The sequence below is a fragment of the Schistocerca gregaria genome, chromosome 2 (assembly GCF_023897955.1).
Source record: "Schistocerca gregaria isolate iqSchGreg1 chromosome 2, iqSchGreg1.2, whole genome shotgun sequence".
Classification (NCBI taxonomy): Eukaryota; Metazoa; Arthropoda; class Insecta; order Orthoptera; family Acrididae; genus Schistocerca; species Schistocerca gregaria.
In genome coordinates, this window is record NC_064921.1 from 727578171 (window position 1) to 727596713 (window position 18543).

The following is an 18543-nucleotide window of genomic DNA, read 5'->3' on the forward strand; positions in this document are numbered from 1 at the left end:
CAGTCGGATTTTCATAGTACATTGAAATTCTGCTACATTCGAAGACGAATGATACGGAATTTGTATTTACTTCGTTACATAATGTATGAAAATGCAGTGGTCAAAACTCGGGGCGGAGAAAAAAAAAGTTCGTCTTCCACATTTTTTTTTTTTTTAAATTTATTTACCGTCGCAGAGGTTTAGGCAACAGTATTTATCTCGGTGCCTACAAAGCATGCCTGTGTAGTGCTACATATATTCGACAGCAGAAGTTAGTTGTGGCAGCACCTACCAACATTTTTCAGAACTTCCGTTTGCTTTGCACTCGATTCTAAGCCGCAGTCAGTTTTTTGGATTACAGAAACCGGAAAAAAAGTGCCGCTTAGATTAGAGTAAATACGGTATAGCTTGTGGCCTCTGCTGAATGGAGGCAGAGCTGGATGCAGTATTATCTTCAAAGCCTAACAGTAGTTTCAGAGCAGGAGGCATTGATGAGGCATGACAAGGCTAGTGTTAGCAACAGAAGTGCACACTGTTGAATGCTGCACTCAGTTTTAATCACACGACTGGCTGATGGAAAACATTGCCCTTCCTGCACTGCAATCCTTGAGCTGTTGTCTGCAGAAATCAGTACAATGAGCAAATTGGTGTGAAATGGCCACATTGTTACAACACAATAGTCCAGACCAGGTTCTTGAGAATGTCAAACATGTGTGTTCTGCAGTAGCTCTGGATTGGTTTCCTATGTGGAACTATCACACTACACAGTAGCAGGAGCTACCTCTAAAACATCCATACAAAGACATCAGCTGTGACATGACCACCACTTTTTGAGACACAATCAGATTATTTCATAATGGGCTACTGTGTGAGATAAGATGACCAGCTGTGCCATTCCTCAAAAAGATCATGTCCGTTTGTCACCAAAATATCTAATATGTTCCCATCTTGAGTTGGTTTTCTAACCAACTGTTCAAGGCTGTATATTGAGAACACTCCTAGAATAACTTCACACAAGTCTTTGCTTCTTCCCCCTACGATAAACGTGAAATTTTTCCAGTCAGTGGACACCAGATTAAAGTCTCTGTGGTGTCACCGCCAGACACCACACTTGCTAGGTAGTAGCCTTTAAATTGGCCACGGTCAGGTAGTATACGTCGGACCCGTGTGTCACCACTATCAGTGATTGCAGACCGAGCGCCGCTACACGGCAGGTCTAGAGCGACTTCCTAGCACTCGCCCCAGTTGTACAGCCGACTTTGCTAGAAATGGTTCACTGACAAAATACACTCTCATTTGCCAAGACGATAGTTAGCATAGCCTTCAGCTATGTTATTTGCTATGACCTAGCAAGGCGCCATTATCAGTTACTATTGATACTGTGAATCACGTAATGTCAAGAGCAACGTTCGTCATTAATGGATTAACGTTAAGTATTCCACCAGCTACGTCCGTTTTTCTCAATTCTAATTCTCTTGTCATGTTCCAGACCTCACCCCAGCCTGCGTGAGCTAAGATGCGTGCATTTTGGCCTCCTTTAGTAACCCGGTGTTGGCCCTCCTGCCAACCACAACAGTCTCCACCTATAACTAATGGATAATTTGGATATTTATTTCCTATGTTCTCAAGACTTTCCCTGAAACTTTCCATGACATTTGTTGTGGGTGCTGGTGGTCTATAAAAACATCATAATACAATTGCCACTCCTTGGCTGATTGACAGCTGTATCCAAGACTTCTTGACAGTCCGACGCAGAGTTGATCTCAATTGCATTTAAACAGTTTTTAACTCCAATGAACACACCACCTCCCATAGCATCAACCTATCCTTCCTAAACATTGTCCAATGCGAGTTCAAAATTTCACTGTTATTTATGTCTAGTTTCAACCAGCTTTCAGTACCTAATACAATACTGGCATTACTACAGTTTATTTCAGAGAGTAACTTGGGAATCTTGCTACAGACACTGCGACAATTTACTAACATGAGAGTTAACACATTTAAATCCTTTAGAATGACCTGTTTAGGTCAACTAACAATTTTTACAGTTGGCACACCTACATCAGTGTCATGAGCTGGTAATTTTTCAGGCCAACAGTTTGTTTCCCTTAGGGAGGAACCTAATCTAAAATAAACCCATATGTACGCCACAAGTACTGTGCTACCCATGTAGCTGCTTCCTGTGTATAGCACACCCCTGATCTATCGAGGGGCATCCTCCAACCTTCCACCCCATAGCATAGGTTGTGGAATCTACAACCATTTTTGTCACAGAGACAACATAGCCTCTGGTTTAGATTCTCCACTTGAGTCCAAACGAGATGACCTCAGTTCAACCATGGGTACAATGCTGCAAATCATCAGCCAAGGATCAATACATTAAGAAGTTGAGATGTTTAGCTTTGACTGATCATCATGTTTCTCTTTGCTTTACCATCTTTGGAATCAGTAATGTACTTCAGAATGGGCTGATAACCCAAAACATAGGTTGTGCATTAAACATAATAAAGTTTGTGAAACAAGTGTGAGGGGTGTGGAGGGGGGATAAAAGCAATGTTTGTTAAGTTAATTTAACTGAAAAATTTAAAATATTTACGGAATTTGGTAAAAGAAGTCACTGAAAACAATAAATATTTTTAAAAAAATTTAAAAATGACTTTCTTTATCATAATATATTTAAAATGTGGGCATAAGTCCCCCCCTCCCCCCCCCCTTCCATCCCAATTGGTATTGTGAGGGTTAAAACTCATAAAATTGCTTCTAAAATGCATCTTTTAAATAAATTGTACTATGACGTTGAGTTAGTTGCATGTTTTTCAGATAATTTGAACAGTTAGTTTATAAACATGATATGGAATGAGGCAGTTCATAGGATATTTGCACATGATTAGTGTTAACATTTTTGAACACATTACTTTTAAGTTCTGCTCATGCAAATACACTTAAAAACAAGTTTTTTACAGGCTGTCTGTTTTTATATAGAAATTTGTCCATGGGAGAGAAGTAATTGTTCAGGAGAAATGATTTCAGGTTAAATTTAAAATTTGCATGCTACCTATCAAACATTTAATGTCATGGGGAAAATGATCAAAGATGTTTGTTGCTGCATGCTGAACAATTCCTACGCCACTGACAGCTTTAATAATGGGCAATAAAGGTCACTTTTCCCTCTAGTGTTGTAGGTATTGGCCTCAGCCACTGTTCTGAAATTATGGTGGATGATTTATGAAGTGGTTCTTTAGTGTGGCACAGTTAAAACACCTAGCTCCTTGAAGAGGTTTCTACATAGGGTTTGTAGGTGAACACCACAGATTATTCTTCCTTCTTGCTTTTATACAATCAATACTTCATTTCTATGTGATGAATCACTCCAGAAAATTATTTTGTAAGACATTATTGTGCAGAAATATGCAAAATATGCCTGGAAGTTAATTCATTTGTTTCCAATATTAGCAGTTATACAAAGAACAAAAGCAGTTGGACTTAACTGTTTGAGAAGATCCTTCTGGTTCAAGGTTTTGACAATTTGCACACCAAAAAATTTGGAGCATCCTAACCTATATACTGACTCCTGTTCACATATTACATCAATTGTTAGTATGACTCTACTCTCTTGTACAGTGCTGGGCATAGAGCATTTCTTCCAAAATTTTGGGAAACTCCTATATACTGACTCCTGTTCATGTACTCCATCAACTGTTAGTACAACTATGTTGTACAGTACTGGATATAGAGCTGCTTCTTTTTTTTAAAATTTAGGGACAGTCCATTTTCTGAGAACCACTTAATAGTTCTTTGGAAAACATCATTCACAGTCCCTTTTGTTGCTTTCTGACTAATGGGATTTATTATAATACTAGTATCATCTGCAAAAGGTGGACAGTGACTTGAAAGGTGCAGCGCATCATGGGAACAGGCTGGTGGGAGCAGAATTATGCAATGGGAGGCATTCTCGTGTGTGGAACCTGTGGTACTAATCGATAAATCAATGACACACTGACAGCTGTGAACCACCTGCATCCCTTCACGCTTGATGTCTGTCCCAATGGCAATGTCATCTTTCAGCAATATAATTGTCCATGTCTTGGAGCCAGAATTATGCTACAGTGGTTTAAGGAGCATTATAGTGAACTCACATTAGTGTCTCAATGTTAAAATTTGGATCCCATTTGGGTTGCTATTGGGTGCCATTACCATGTACATAAATCAGTGGCCCATTATTTATGTGAATTACTTGACCTGTGCATGGACATCTGCTGCCACATACCTTCAGAAACCTATGAAGAAACTGATGGATTCCTAAAATGCAGAATCAGTGATGCATTTCATTCAAAAGATGGACAAACAAGCTATTAAGCAGATGATCATTACGTTTCAACTCATTAGTGTATTTATACCATGACAAATTGAAATACATTTACACTTCACATTTACATAGACCTCTGGACACTGAAGCCATTTGCAAAGTTAAGTAAATATTTAACAGTATGTGTGAAGATTCCTCTCTTGAATTATATACACTGATCAGCCAGAACATTATGACCACATATCTAATAGCTGGTATGTCTGCCTTCGGCACTGATAACAGCAGCATGGCATGGAAAGCAATAAGGCCTTGGTAGGTAACTTTAGGGAGTTGGTGCCACATCTGCAGACACATGTAACCTAGTTCCCATAAATTCCATGGAGGGAAAAGATGATTTCTCAGTCACATCTCAGATGTGTTCAATCGGGTTCAGATCTGGTGAGTTGGGAGGCCAGCACATCAATTGGAACTCACAACTTTGTTCCTTGAACCACTCCATCACACTGCTTGTCTTGTGATATGGTGCAGTATCTTGTTGAAAAATGTCACTGCCATTGGGAAACGTGATCATTGTGAAGTGATGTATGTGGTCTGCAACCAGAGTACGGTGCTCCTTGACTGTCATGGTGCCTTGCATGAGCTCCACTGGACATGAATGTTTCCCAGAGCATAATGGAGCTGCTGCCAGCTTGTCTCCATCACGCAGTGAAGGTGTCAAGGAGCTGTTCCCCTGGAAGACGACAGATTCACATCCTCCTATTGGCATGATGAAGAATGTATCAGGATTCATCAGATCATGTAACACTCAGACACTGCATCAATGTCCAGTGATGTTGATCACATGCCTCTCCTGTTTTACCAGTCTGCCCACCCTACAATGCCCAACATCTGTAGTGAGGGGTGACCACAAACCTCATGACATCTGGATGTGGTTTCACCTTGGTGTTGCCATGTGTGGAAGACACTCACCAGAGCACTCCTGGAACACCCAACAAATCATGCAGTTTCTGAAATGTTCGTTTTGAGCCTCTGGACCATCACAATCTGCTCATGGTCAACCTTAGATAGATCGCGTGCCTTCCACATTCTACATATGGACAGTACGCTCACTGATACTATATGTATCACGCATGTGTCTGACTAGCAGTCATTCCACACCAAATAATGCTGCAATCACCTAGATGGGTTTATATTGATACCTGGTTGGTGATCATAATATTCTGCCTGATCAGTGCAAATAAACACTGCTACCAAAGTGATCATCACACATGTGCAATGACATCAAAGTTTAATAATTTCAATATAAATAATAATGGGAGGAACTTGCATCCAACTTTTACATTGTGTTGCAACTCTTTCTTTTTCCATAATAATCTACATGAAAATGGTGCTAGTCTCTAACCTCAGATATTTAACTTCTTCATCCCAGTGGTTATGAAGTGTTCTCAAACACACAGAACATGAATCCCTTCAGAATTTTCCACATATTCTAGGCATACAAGAAGCTCATCTATCTTGTTTTTAAATCCCTAATTTTCTGATGACACAAATTAAATTTATTATTCTGGAAACTGTTACATATATTAAAGTGTTGTTTTGCTCTAATTTATTTCAGGACTCTCTGTCTGCAACCCCATTACAACCTAAAAAATGTGCCCCTTTGGCTGCAGTAATCACAGGGATTTTGTCTTTTGTTTTTATAATCCCCTCAACATTTTCTACGAGATGCGCAGCTAATCTTTCCTTCCCCCTCCCAACCAAGTGCAGGCCATGATTTGTGCATCCCCATTACCCAATTGCAGCAACAGACATGGCACACATATGAGACTTCATTTCAGTCAAAAGCAAGCCACTCAGCTTTTTGTTAACAAGGCTAACAGCCTTGTTAAGACAGGGCTGGTTAAGGTGCTGTGAAATCTCCGCAAACCCACAAGCATGAGTGTCGTTGCTGCTCCTATACTCTGCAGGTCACCTTTCATGTTATATTCTAAGTTTCTATTTAGGCTAAATATATACTATACTGTACTGGGCCGAGCGGTTCTAGGTGCTGCAGTCTGGAACCACGCGACCACTACGGTCGCAGGTTCAAATCCTGCCTCGGGCATGGATGTGTGTGATGTCCTTAGGTTAGTTAGGTTAAGTAGTTCTAAGTTCTTGCAGACTGATGACCTCAGATGTTGAGTCCCATAGTACTCAGAGACATTTGCACCATTTGAACCATATACTGATCTACTGTACTAAATACTAGAGAAGCAAGCTGCTTCTATAGTCCGTATGAGTTCCTCCAGAATCCTTCAGTCAGTAACACAATCGATAGTAGTGTATATCGTAAAATTATAAATGCCTTTTAATTTTCAAATTTGTGTCTTTTATAGATAAGCTAAAGTTGTAAACTAAGGTCATGAATATGTTGCAAAACTATAAACATCCATTTGCTTTTTTAACTGTATTAATTGTTGTAAATTAATAAGAAGATTATCATGATGTAGTGTAAATTTGTGTTTTCTGTACAAGGATGATGTTGTAAACTATGATCAACACCAAGATATAAGTGTGGTAAATATCATTCTTCTTTTTTAACCAGAATAATTATTACAAGTTTTTAACTTATCCATGCATGCATATTCTTGTGAGATTTGATCACAGACTGAATTGAAAGAAAAAAGGGTGGGAAGGGAGAGAAAGAGAGAGATGTTGATGATGGACAAAAAGAACATTTTTAGACAAAGGGTGAGCAGATGGCAAATTACAGAATTCTTATTCATGTTTTCATTCATTCACCCATCATGTTGCATTAATCCTATCAAGAAGGAGTGCTTTCAATACAGTGAATTATAATGGATCATTTTTTTTCTTCCTTCATTCTTTTCTTTTTACACATGTAAGCTATTGAGTATATAAAACCAATGATAAAGTAACAAGTTATATCGTGCCAGGGATAATGTTTTGAAACTAAAAAAAGAGAAGAGAAATGTTCTTCAACTGATTAATTTCTGTATCTTCACCTGTTTGTTTCTATAAGTCATAGCAGACAGATGTATGACTAGCTCGGCCGTCCCAGTACTGATTAAAAATGTGCATTCCAACCATATGTGAAAAAGTGTTATAGAAGTTATTAGGAAAGCAAGTTTATTCACATGTATATATATTTGCATCAGTCACATCCACCTGTTCATCATTTTGTCTCCACCAATAATCCTGCATCAGGAGGTTCGAACAGACACGAGGAATTTGCAGGAGCAGTCTTGCATCAGCATTGTCATAACCAGCTCTATGCACAATGGAACTAGTGAAAAGAAGTTCATAACTTTAAATGATGAATATTGATTTTAAATATATAGACACTGAAGGTCTGTTTATATTAGCACCAAATAATGTGAACCCAGCATATGTGTACCTTCCAATTTCTTTCAATTATTCTTTTCAATTATTATTTTTTAATTATTCAAGAAGCAATTATTAATCAGTTCCTATTATTTTGTCCCCCCACTCATATGACACTATTCAGAATGAATGTGTAGAATGAGTCAAAGATGCCATGGTAATATAGTACCATGTAAAATCAAGGAATACAGAATGTGCATTAGGAAACAATAAAATATGATGCATAAGGTAGACTTATAATTGGAAATAAATATGCAGTTTAATGGAAAGAATACAGTCAACTACTATTTTTCAGAGAAAAAATAACTGATTGAGAGATCAATATAATAAAGAATACCTGTCAAGTTGTCATAATAAGAAATACAATCACTGATGTGAATGTTGTATACTGCCAATAAGTCTCCAATCAAGGAAGATAGTTTTTTTATGAACACTACTGACAGTGTGCATTTTGCAAGTGTTGTTAACTTTCATTAACTCTTCACACTATTTAAACATAACTTGTGGTTTAGTGATAATTTATGAGAAGAAAAATTTGTAGTAAGCATTGTCCCAGTAGATGAAAAGTTTTTCTACAGCAGATTGCCTAAAGAAACATTTATAACCTATGGATGGGAGAGATAGGCATAACCACCAAAGGCTGGATTAGTGGTAAGTCTGAATCTAGCTCACCTCAATGGAATCTTGTTTTTCTATTTCATCTTCAGGCCTACTGTCTTCCTCTGCACTTTTATCTTGGATCTCAGAATTCATAAGTTTAGTGAAATCCAGGCCAGACACCTGAAGCTCAGAATAACTGCCTTTTGCTTGAACCACACCCTGAAAATAATAACAGATAATTCCTTTTCTCAGCAAGCACACATTACAAACAGTCCCCCCCCCCCCCCCCCTCCTACCCCTCAACAAGGCACAGACAGGGTTTAAGATGTCACATCATTTTACAGGTTCTGAAATGACACATATTAATGAAAAGGATGTAATATTTCTATCATCAATTAAAGTACTTACTTATGATGTAACAATAATCCATCAAAATTGAGGACTATAATATCATTTAACACACACGTTTCTTCTAACATTGCAGCTACCTTTGGGTCCAGGATTCTGTGAGAATGTTTTGAAACAGAAAATTAAAGTTTAAAGCCTCACTGATGGTGAAGTCATAATAGACAGACCACAAGCTCAGATAGGGAAAGGATTGGAAAATAACTGGCCATGTCCTTTCAAGGACAACCATCCCAACCTTAGCTGCATTGCCCCTGATGATTTATTGACAGACAGTATTGAGTGAAAGTAAGTTAACAATCCCATCTGTAGATCTACATAAAATATATTTTTCAATATGTATAGATATATTTCAATAAATAGATATATAAATTTGTATATTGAAATTGTAGATAAAGTAATTCAGTTTGGATTTGAATCCCACTGCTGATGAAAGTGAATCTACTACTTTAACCTGTGCTACCTATGAAACAGAAATTAATCAATGAGAAGGTCGCTGTAATGTCTATTTCAGAACCAGAAATGATTCATCAAGTTTACATCTTTATACGGAAAACTCTCAATTATCCAAGTTCATTGAGACCTGAAGCTGCATGGATATGTGTGGAGATAAACTAGCCTACATCAAATGAAATTTTGTGTGCAAAATTCTATGCATCCAGATGGATTAAACACTGAGGTGGGCACCAGATTATGGGAAGTTAAAGAAAATGTTCAATTCAGAATGCTTTGTATTTAGAAATCTTCCTCATTATGTTGATCTACAGGTGGGATTGTTAAAATACTTTCACTCAATACTGTCTGTTGATAAATCATCAGGGGCAGTGCAGCTTAACGTCAGAAAACCATTTATTAGACAGAGGCATGCAGTAAGAATATTATGTACAGATGGTAACCAAACATCATGCTAAGGCCTCTTCAGCGATATTGGAATTATTATACACATACTAATATGATTAATTACTGATTCTATTATGTAATTAATTCTATTCTGTAATTAATAATAATGTTAAAAATAGGATGAATTGTTAAATCACCATACTAGAAGCAAAAATAATTCCACAGAGACTGTGGATTCCTTTAACTAGAGCTCAGAATGAAATTTCATATTTTGGTACAAAAGTCTTTAACAGGTTGTCAGTAGGGATCAGGCAGGAAACTTGAAATAACCAAATATTTAAAAATATCCTACAATTTATCAGACTATTTGGGCTCATGGATATAAACCCCAGTTAATACTAATGTTTACATCAAACAGGTTTTAACTTTTACAGCTTTTATAGAGTAAGCAGTTGACAGTATTCTCTGAATGATTATGAAGTAACAGATGAAAACAGGTGAACAGATTAAGAAGAGCACTGGTTTTTCAAAGAAATACTCTTTTCATTTATATATAAAAAGTAATCAAGAAATAATTCTCATCATTATTGGTGTTAGTAAACATGTGCTATTATTACTGCTTGTTAGTATTGTTGTATATTGGCAACAGGCCACACTTGTCCACTGCCAGTCTTAACCGTGCATGGTTGCCTGTCCATCACCTGCAAATGTCCAAGATAGGCATCAAATATTACTACATTGTGCTGTGTACGAACAGTAATTTTATAAAACTTCCTGGCAGATTAAAACTGTGTGCCCGACCGAGACTTGAACTTGGGACCTTTGCCTTTCGCGGGCAAGTGCTCTACCAAGTGAGCTACCGAAGCATGACTCACGGCCGGTACTCACAGTTTTACTTCTGCCAGTATCCGTCTCCTACCTTCCAAACTTTACAGAAGCTCTTCTGCGAAACATGCAGAACTAGCACTCCTGAAAGAAAGGATACTGTGGAGACATGGCTTAGCCACAGCCTGGGGGATGTTTCCAGAATGCGATTTTCACTCTGCAGCGGAGTGTGCGCTGATATGAAACTGGCAGTGGTGCTATCAAAGAACAAACACCATTCACACATCATGTGGACACAAATGTACTTCTGCCAGCTGGGTACATAAGGTCAGACACAGTCTCCAAAGGTCAGTTTCAGTTCCAGTTTTAGTTACAGTACAGTTCAGTTGCCCTTACAGCCCATTTATTGAAAGTCACTGCGACATGCCAGGACACTGCCCTCTGCTTCACATTGTCATCGTGCCTATGCTACTCCACTGGCACAGTCCTTCTTTGGACCCTGCCCTACAGCCATATGGGATGACACTTCCCATGGATCTCTTATCATGACAGTAAACTTTGTGTTTGTTATTTAAAATGAACATTAATGATCTTTCAGTTTTTGTTTCTGAGATTATGTCATTATGAATTTCTGCACTTTATAAAGTGTTTTTCATTGCAACTTATAAAATGTAGGATAGGAAAAGTATTCTTTACATTGGTAAGCTGTAGTCATAAATTTAACACTTATTTCCAGTGTTTGTCACAGTATTCAAAAATAAAATTCTCAAAATATATTTTAAAACAAAATAAGACTTACATCTTGAAGAATAATTATTTCATCCACATGATGCAGAAACTGAATCTGGTGAGTAACAAGGATGCATATGCTGTTTTTGAGTAGTCCTGTAATACACTGATCAAAGAGATTTCTTGCTACATGTGGATCAACAGCAGAAAGAGGATCATCAAGAAGATAGATGTCCGCTTTGCGATAGACAGCCCTGAAATACATAAAATGGATTGACAAAGCTTATAACCATTTTCTTACTGGTAATGTTCACAAGAGGAAAGCATATAGCACATTAGTTAGCTAGCTAGTTAGTTTTAGGTTCAATGGATCATTCTGCATCATACATAAAAATGATGTGGAATTAGTCATTTTACATTAACAAATTTGTGAATATGGCTGCACACTGAACATTTATAAGTTCTCTCTCTCTCTCTCTCTCTCTCTCATTAAAGAAATAATACAGATGTGAGTCAGTAATTACTAATCACCACCTTTTACACATAACAATAACAGAAATTCTTGTATGGAAAAGCAGAAGCTGACAAGGAAAAATTTTTTTCAGTTTGTATTAAAACGTTACCCTGTTGTCTGTCAGACATTTTATGTCACTAGGTAAGTGATCAAAAATTTCAGTTGCAGGATGGTGCACCCCTTTTTGTGCTAAAGACAGCTTTAATATGAAGTAATAAATGTCATTTTCCTTCTGGGATTGTAATTAGGAACATAATTGCTTCTTCTGAACTGCAGTGTATTATTTACAACAATCGTCATAGGAGTAGTCAGAATGCCCAACTTTTTAAAAAAGATGATCTTTAGTGAGCACCACATATTATTCTTACAACATGTTTTAGTGCAATGGAGACCTTCTTTCTCACATATGAGTTACCCCAGAACATTATTCCTTATGACACTGAATGAAAATACGCAAAGTATGGCAACATACCAATTCATCCCTCCCCAATATTTGCAATTATTGTAAGTGCAAATGTGGCTGAAATAACAACCTGTGAAGACTTCATATATGAAATTCGCCGAGAAAGATTGCACTAACATATTGTTGAATTGTTGCTGAACTAATTTGTTTTAGTAATCCCAAAATTGCTTTTTTCTGTTTAAATTCTCATCAACAAGGACTCCACAGAATTTTGAAGTTTCCACTCTATTGATTATTCATGGTGAAGGTAGTAAGGAAACAGGGAGCCATCTGGTTGCATCTCCCATCACACACAGCTGCTCACAGGGTGTCCTCAGCAGCCAGAGAGAGTGGTCATGTGTGTGTGAGTTGCATTTGTGTGTGTGTGTGTGTGTGTGTGTGTGTGTGTGTGTGGGTGTGTGTGTGTGGGTGGGTGTGTGGGTTGGTGGATGGGTGTGGGTGGGTGGATGGGTGTGGGTGGGTGGATGGGTGTGGGTGGGTGGATGGGTGTGGGTGGGTGAGTGGGTATGTGGGTGTGGGTGTAGGTATGTGTATGTGTGTGTGTGTGTGTGTGTGTGTGTGTGTGTGTGTGTGTGTGTGTATGTCATGTACCTGACAATGGCTTTGTTGGTCAAAAACTCATTTTCTGACAGTCATTTCGCTGTGCTCATGTAATCAGCATATCCGCTTTCTGGTGATTGGCAACTATCCTTTTCATAATATTGTTACATTACATTCTCATTTTATTGTTGAATTTTTTATATATGAAGTCTTCACGGGTTGTCAGCTGAGTAGCTACAAGATGACGATGCTACTCGGCTCGCAAACCCGTGAAGACTTCATATATGAAATTTGCTGAGAAAGCCTGCACTCACATATTGTTGAATTGTTGCAGAACTAATTTTTTTTTTAGTAATTCCAAGTGCTTTTTCCTGTTTAAATTCTCATCAACATGGACTCCAAAGAATTTTGAAGTTTCCACTCTTATATTATTCATGGTGAAGGTATAATGCTCAGCACTTATGTAACTTTGCATATCAGAGTTCATAAATAAGTAGCTTGTGTTCAATACAAGTACTGTGCAGTTTGTTGCCTGCCCTAGCAGATGTTAGTTGGATGAAGTCTCACATAACACATTGGGTATAAGTATTGACAATTATATCTGAACAGAATATGAACAATATAGGAAATGACAGATCACTACTTATTGTAAAGAAGGCAAGTCAAGTTTCAGACAGGCACAATTAAAAGACATTTCCATACAGCTTTTGGCCACAGCCTTCATCAGTAAAACAGAGGCACACACCATTCATTCACACACACAAGCAAGCACATCTCATACACACGTGACCACCAACTCCAGAATCTTGGGCCGGAATGCAACTATCGTGTGGGCTACAAGCAGCAATCTGGAGGGGGTAGTACGGTGTGGAGAGAGACGAACACTGTCTTGTCTAGTGTACAGGGACTAAACTGCCAACAGATGCAGTGTCAGGAGGTTGTGGGGCAGGGAGGAGGGGAGAAAAGGAGCAAAATTGGCAAGGAGCAGGGAACAACACATTCTCCACTCCTGTAACTATCCCAGCCTCAACCTATGGCAACATACAGTCCCCACAGCCTCCACCAACTGTTTCCACCCCCCACCCCCACCCACACCCACACACACCCCCTGTCCTATCATCTCCTTCTCATTCTTATCTTCCACCCTGTTTATTTACAGTCCTATGCCAATGCATACACTCACCTTTCCCCACTCCTCATCTGTTTTGCTCTTTGCTCCACCACCTCCTGGTGCTGTGCCTGTTGGCAGTCTAGTACCTGCACACTCCACCAGACAGCATTTCTCTCTCTCTCTCCACCTGGAGACTACTATCCTTTCCCCTTCCCCACCGCCTTGAATTTGCTGCTTGCATCCCACGTGATAGTTGCATTCCAGCCCAAGATGCTGGAGCTGAGGGTCATGTGTTCATGAGGTGTGCTTGCATGTGTATGTGAATGGTGTGTGTCTCTCTTTTACTGTTGAAGGCTGTGGCTGAAAGCTTTATGTAAGTGTCTTTTTATTGTATCTGTCTGTGTCTTGGTGTGTCTTCTTTACAGTGAGTAGCAATCTGTCTTTTCCTACACTACCGAGGTTCCTACCCGGAGTTTCCATTGTTTGATTTATATTTTATAAGATTACACGAGAATCCTTTCTTCAGTCATTGTATGGTTCTGATTTACTCATGCCAAAAAATGTAAAATATGGAATAATGCACAAAATAGTTAAAGTTATAAGAGATTTTCGTAAAGCTGGTATATGTTAAATGCTCCATTCATAATAATAACATAAGTATAGGTAACTTTTTATTTTAAAAATCTATAGTTGCTACTACAATTATATCATTATATAATGTAAAAAACACCTCCAAGACCTATTGATAACAAAATACTAATACAAACAGTAGTAATGATAAATAACAAAAATGAAATTTCCTCGATGGAGCAATATGTAAAATAAGGGAATGCCAACTACTCACCTATAATGAATCAATGTGTGGAGCACAGGAAACATAACAGAAAATCATCAGTCATTCTAGCTTTTGAACACTAGCTCTTTTCCTAGCAACAGGAAACACATACACACAACCACACAGACACCCAAATGCATCTTCCCATGGCCACAGCAAGACTAATTATTGATACTTGATTACTGAAAGAGTTGCCTGAGCTCATGGATGTGTGGAAGGTGTTGGGAAGGATACACGGATGGGGTAGCAGGAAAGCAGCAGGTCTTTGGGCAGAACGATGTCTTCACAGCACCACAACAAGATAAGTAAAGTACATAACTCAGATCCCCCTATCCCTTCCTACATCTCTTATTGTTGTACCCTACATCTCTTTTTGTTGCTCCCTCCATAATTTTTTTGTCTTGTTGTGCACCCACAAAGTCATCTGCCCAAAGATCTGCCTCTTTCCCACGACACCCTTCTTGCATCCTTTCCTACTGCCTTCCCACCTCCATCAACTCAAGTAAATGCCTAATACAATTAATTATAACATATAAACCCCTTTTCTAAAAATATCTAAAAATCAGTTCTCAGATAATGCCCATGTTCAAAGTAATTGAAATGTCATAATATATATGATAAGTAGCAATAAATTCATAAATTCCATTTTTAATAAAACTCACTACTTACACTTCACTCCAGAGTGAAAGTTTAGAATAACTGTGTGTTTACTAATCCACTATTTTGTCACAGCATTCAAAGAGTTGTTCAGCACAATATTCATTATTTCAAAAACCCTGGGACTTAACTTTTTTCCATATGCAGAACCCCACACATTTCTTTTTATTATCTCTACAGCAGTACAATTTTAAATTGTGCCTATCAATATGTATCTGTTCAGTTTTGTGATTTCCATGATGTTCTGATATGCACATGTCTTTCGAGATTCCACCTGTAATTTCATATTTTTGTGTGAATATGAGAAGGTCTTTTTTTATTAATGGTGTTTTGAAGGAAGACATTAATTGCAATTTTTTTTTAATGTTCTGGGCTTCATTAAAGCTGCAGTACTTTGTTCTGCTAGCAACTGTTTCAACTGAAACTATATGTATACTGTAGTTCTGGAAGAATTTAACCTAAAAATAGGCCTGAGGAACACATTGGAAATCAATGGGATGGGCACAGATTTAGTTAGACTGGATGCATCTGTCAATAAGATGTGCAAGTAGTCCCCTTTCTACACACATGTAGATGCAAGCCAAGCCAAATATGATGCAACCAAATGAGAGGTGATGGATAAATCACAGCCACATATCAATGTCCCTTTCACACAAGGAATTTTTAAAGTTACACCACTCTACATCTACATATATGGTGCGCAGTCAAAAAGTTTCTAGCCTGAGATAGTTACCATAGTGTCTTGCTCAAAAATCACCACTTACTATTATGGTGACCTTTTGTGGGTACGCAAGTCAAATTTCATGGCTCCAGCTTCGTCAGTTTTTCCACTAAGATGCATTCGATACCATAATGTAAGCAAGATGGCAAATTTCAGGAGAATCAAGAACTATGCTGTGATTTAATATCTTCATTTGAAGGGAATGATGCCCAAGGAAATTGCAGAGGACATGTGGAATACATTAAGGACAGTGCTCCATATTATGTAACAGTGAAAAACTGGATGTCCAGCTTTGAACATGGAAAAACGAGTGTGGAAGATGCACAAAGGTGTGGAAGGCCTGTCACCATTGCCACTGATGAAACAGTGACTGCAATTCACAATATGATATTGTAGGATCGTCAAACAATGCTGCAGCTCAATGAAACAACATTTGGAATCTCCAATGGGTGTGCTCATGACATTGTTGTGGATATTTTGGGAATGCAGAAAGTTTCATCTCGCTGGTCCCAAAAGACTTGAAAGCAGAGCAGACATGGGAGTGTGTGCAGTCTTGTGAAGAAATAATCCACCAATTTGAAATGGATGAAGACAGCTTTCTTGCAACATAATGTGACAATGGGTGAAATGTGGGCTCACCACTTTGATCCTGAGACAAAACAACAGTCACAACAATGGAAACATCATTCATCCCCTATCCCAAAAAAAATCTGGGTGCAAAAATCAACTGGTAAGGTGATGGCATCGGTCTCCTGGGATGCAGAAGTGGTAATTATGATGGATTACTTCCAAAACGGCATAACTATTAATGCATCATACTATTGCACCTTCCTGCACTGTTTGAGAGAGGAGATAAAGAATAAAGGGAAACAGAAAATTGTGTGTGGAGATCTTTTGCATCAGGGCAACACACCAGTGCGCAAAGCTCTCACAACACTGGAAACTCTATATGACTGCGGGTTTGAATTTTTACGTCATCTGCCATATTCTCCAGATTTGGCTCCATCAGCCTTTTTATTTTCCCAAACCTAAAAAAAGACCTCAATGATAATGATTTGACAATGATGATGCAGTGATTGATGCTGTGAATGCTTAGTTGGACTCAAAATCAAAGACCTTTCATTTGAATGGTCTGCAGAAGTTATATGACCATGTCCACAAGTGTATTAGTGTATACGGGTATTAAACTGAAAAATAAATTGGTATTATGAAATTTCTGGCATTCTTTATTTGTTGGCTAGAAACTTTTCGACTCCCCGTGGGACACCTAAACTCTGCGAACCACTGTGAAGTATATAGCAGAAGATATGTCACCTTGTACTAGGTATCAGAGTTTCTTCCCATCCACTCATGTATGAGCATGGGACGAATGATTGTTTGAATGCCTCTGTACATGCTGTAATTATTCTAATCTTGTCCTCACAACCCTTATGTGAGCAATATGTCATCACTTAAAGCTGGTTCTTGAAACTTTGTTAGTACACTTTCTCAGGATAGTTTATGTCTATCTTCAAGAGTCTGCCAGTTCAGTTTATTCAGTATTCCTGTGACACTCTCCCACAGATCAAACAAACCTGTGACTATTCCTGCTGCCCTTCTCTGTATACATTTAATATTCCCTGTTAGTTCTATTTGGTATCGACCCCACACACTCGAGAAGTATTCTTAAATGATTGCATGAGTGATTTGTAAGCAATCTCCTCTGTAGACTGATTGCAGTCCTCAATATTCTACCAATAAACAGAAGTCTACCACCTGCTTTACTCACAATGGAGCCTATGTGATCATTAAATGTCATACCCCAACAAAGTATTACACCTGGTATTTGTATGAGTCGGCCAATTCCAACAGTGACTCATTGGTATTATAGTCACAAGATACCTTTCATTTTTTCATTTTGTGAAGTGCACTATTTCACATTTTCGGACATTTAAAATAAATTGCCAATCTCTGTACCACTTTGAAACCTTATATTTATGCATATTCTTTCAGACATTACCTTATTACAGATAACTGCATCATCTGCAAAAAGTCTGAGGTTACTATCACTTGATACCCCATATGATCAAACTTTTCACCCAATAAGTGAAGATGTGATAACAGGTCAAATGCTTTTTGGAAAACAAGAATTACAGCATTTATCTACTGCCTTGATCCAAAGCATTCAGTATGTCACATGAGAAAATTGCACATTGGGTTTCAAATGATCCATGTTTTTGTAATCCATGCTGGTTGGCATGGAGGAGGTCATTATGTTTGAACTCAGAATATGTTCTAATATTCTACAATCAACCGATGTCAAGGATATTGGATGGTAGGTTTGTGGATCATATTTCTATCCTTCTTGTAGATGGGTGAAACTGGGCATGGTTTTTTGTTTGAGAGATCTATGATAGAATTTAGAAGAGGTATTAACTCAGCTACAAATTCAGCACATTATTCGACAGGGATTCCATTGGACCCTAGAACTTTGTTCAGATTTAACCATTTCAGTTGTTTCTCAACAGCACTGATACTAATACTTATTTCATTTGCCTTTTCAGAGGTACGAGAATTAAATTGGGGCAATTCTCCTGGATTTTCCTTCATAAACGAATATTTGGAAATGGAGTTATGTATTGGTATGAAGCTGCA

The 18543-nt window shown here is 38.2% G+C and overlaps 1 protein-coding gene across 2 annotated transcripts in view; it reads right to left on the reverse strand.

Moving 5' to 3' along the window:
- LOC126334857 (probable multidrug resistance-associated protein lethal(2)03659) overlaps positions 1–18543 on the reverse strand; it is a 420094-nt gene that overhangs the window by 184480 nt on the left and 217071 nt on the right. For both annotated transcript variants that reach the window (XM_049997527.1, XM_049997528.1), the window contains exons 12-13: positions 11139–11322; positions 8342–8488 (exon numbers count right to left, since the gene is read on the reverse strand). In XM_049997527.1, coding sequence (XP_049853484.1) covers positions 8342–8488; positions 11139–11322 — 331 coding nt within the window. The remainder of the gene's footprint in view (positions 1–8341; positions 8489–11138; positions 11323–18543) is intronic.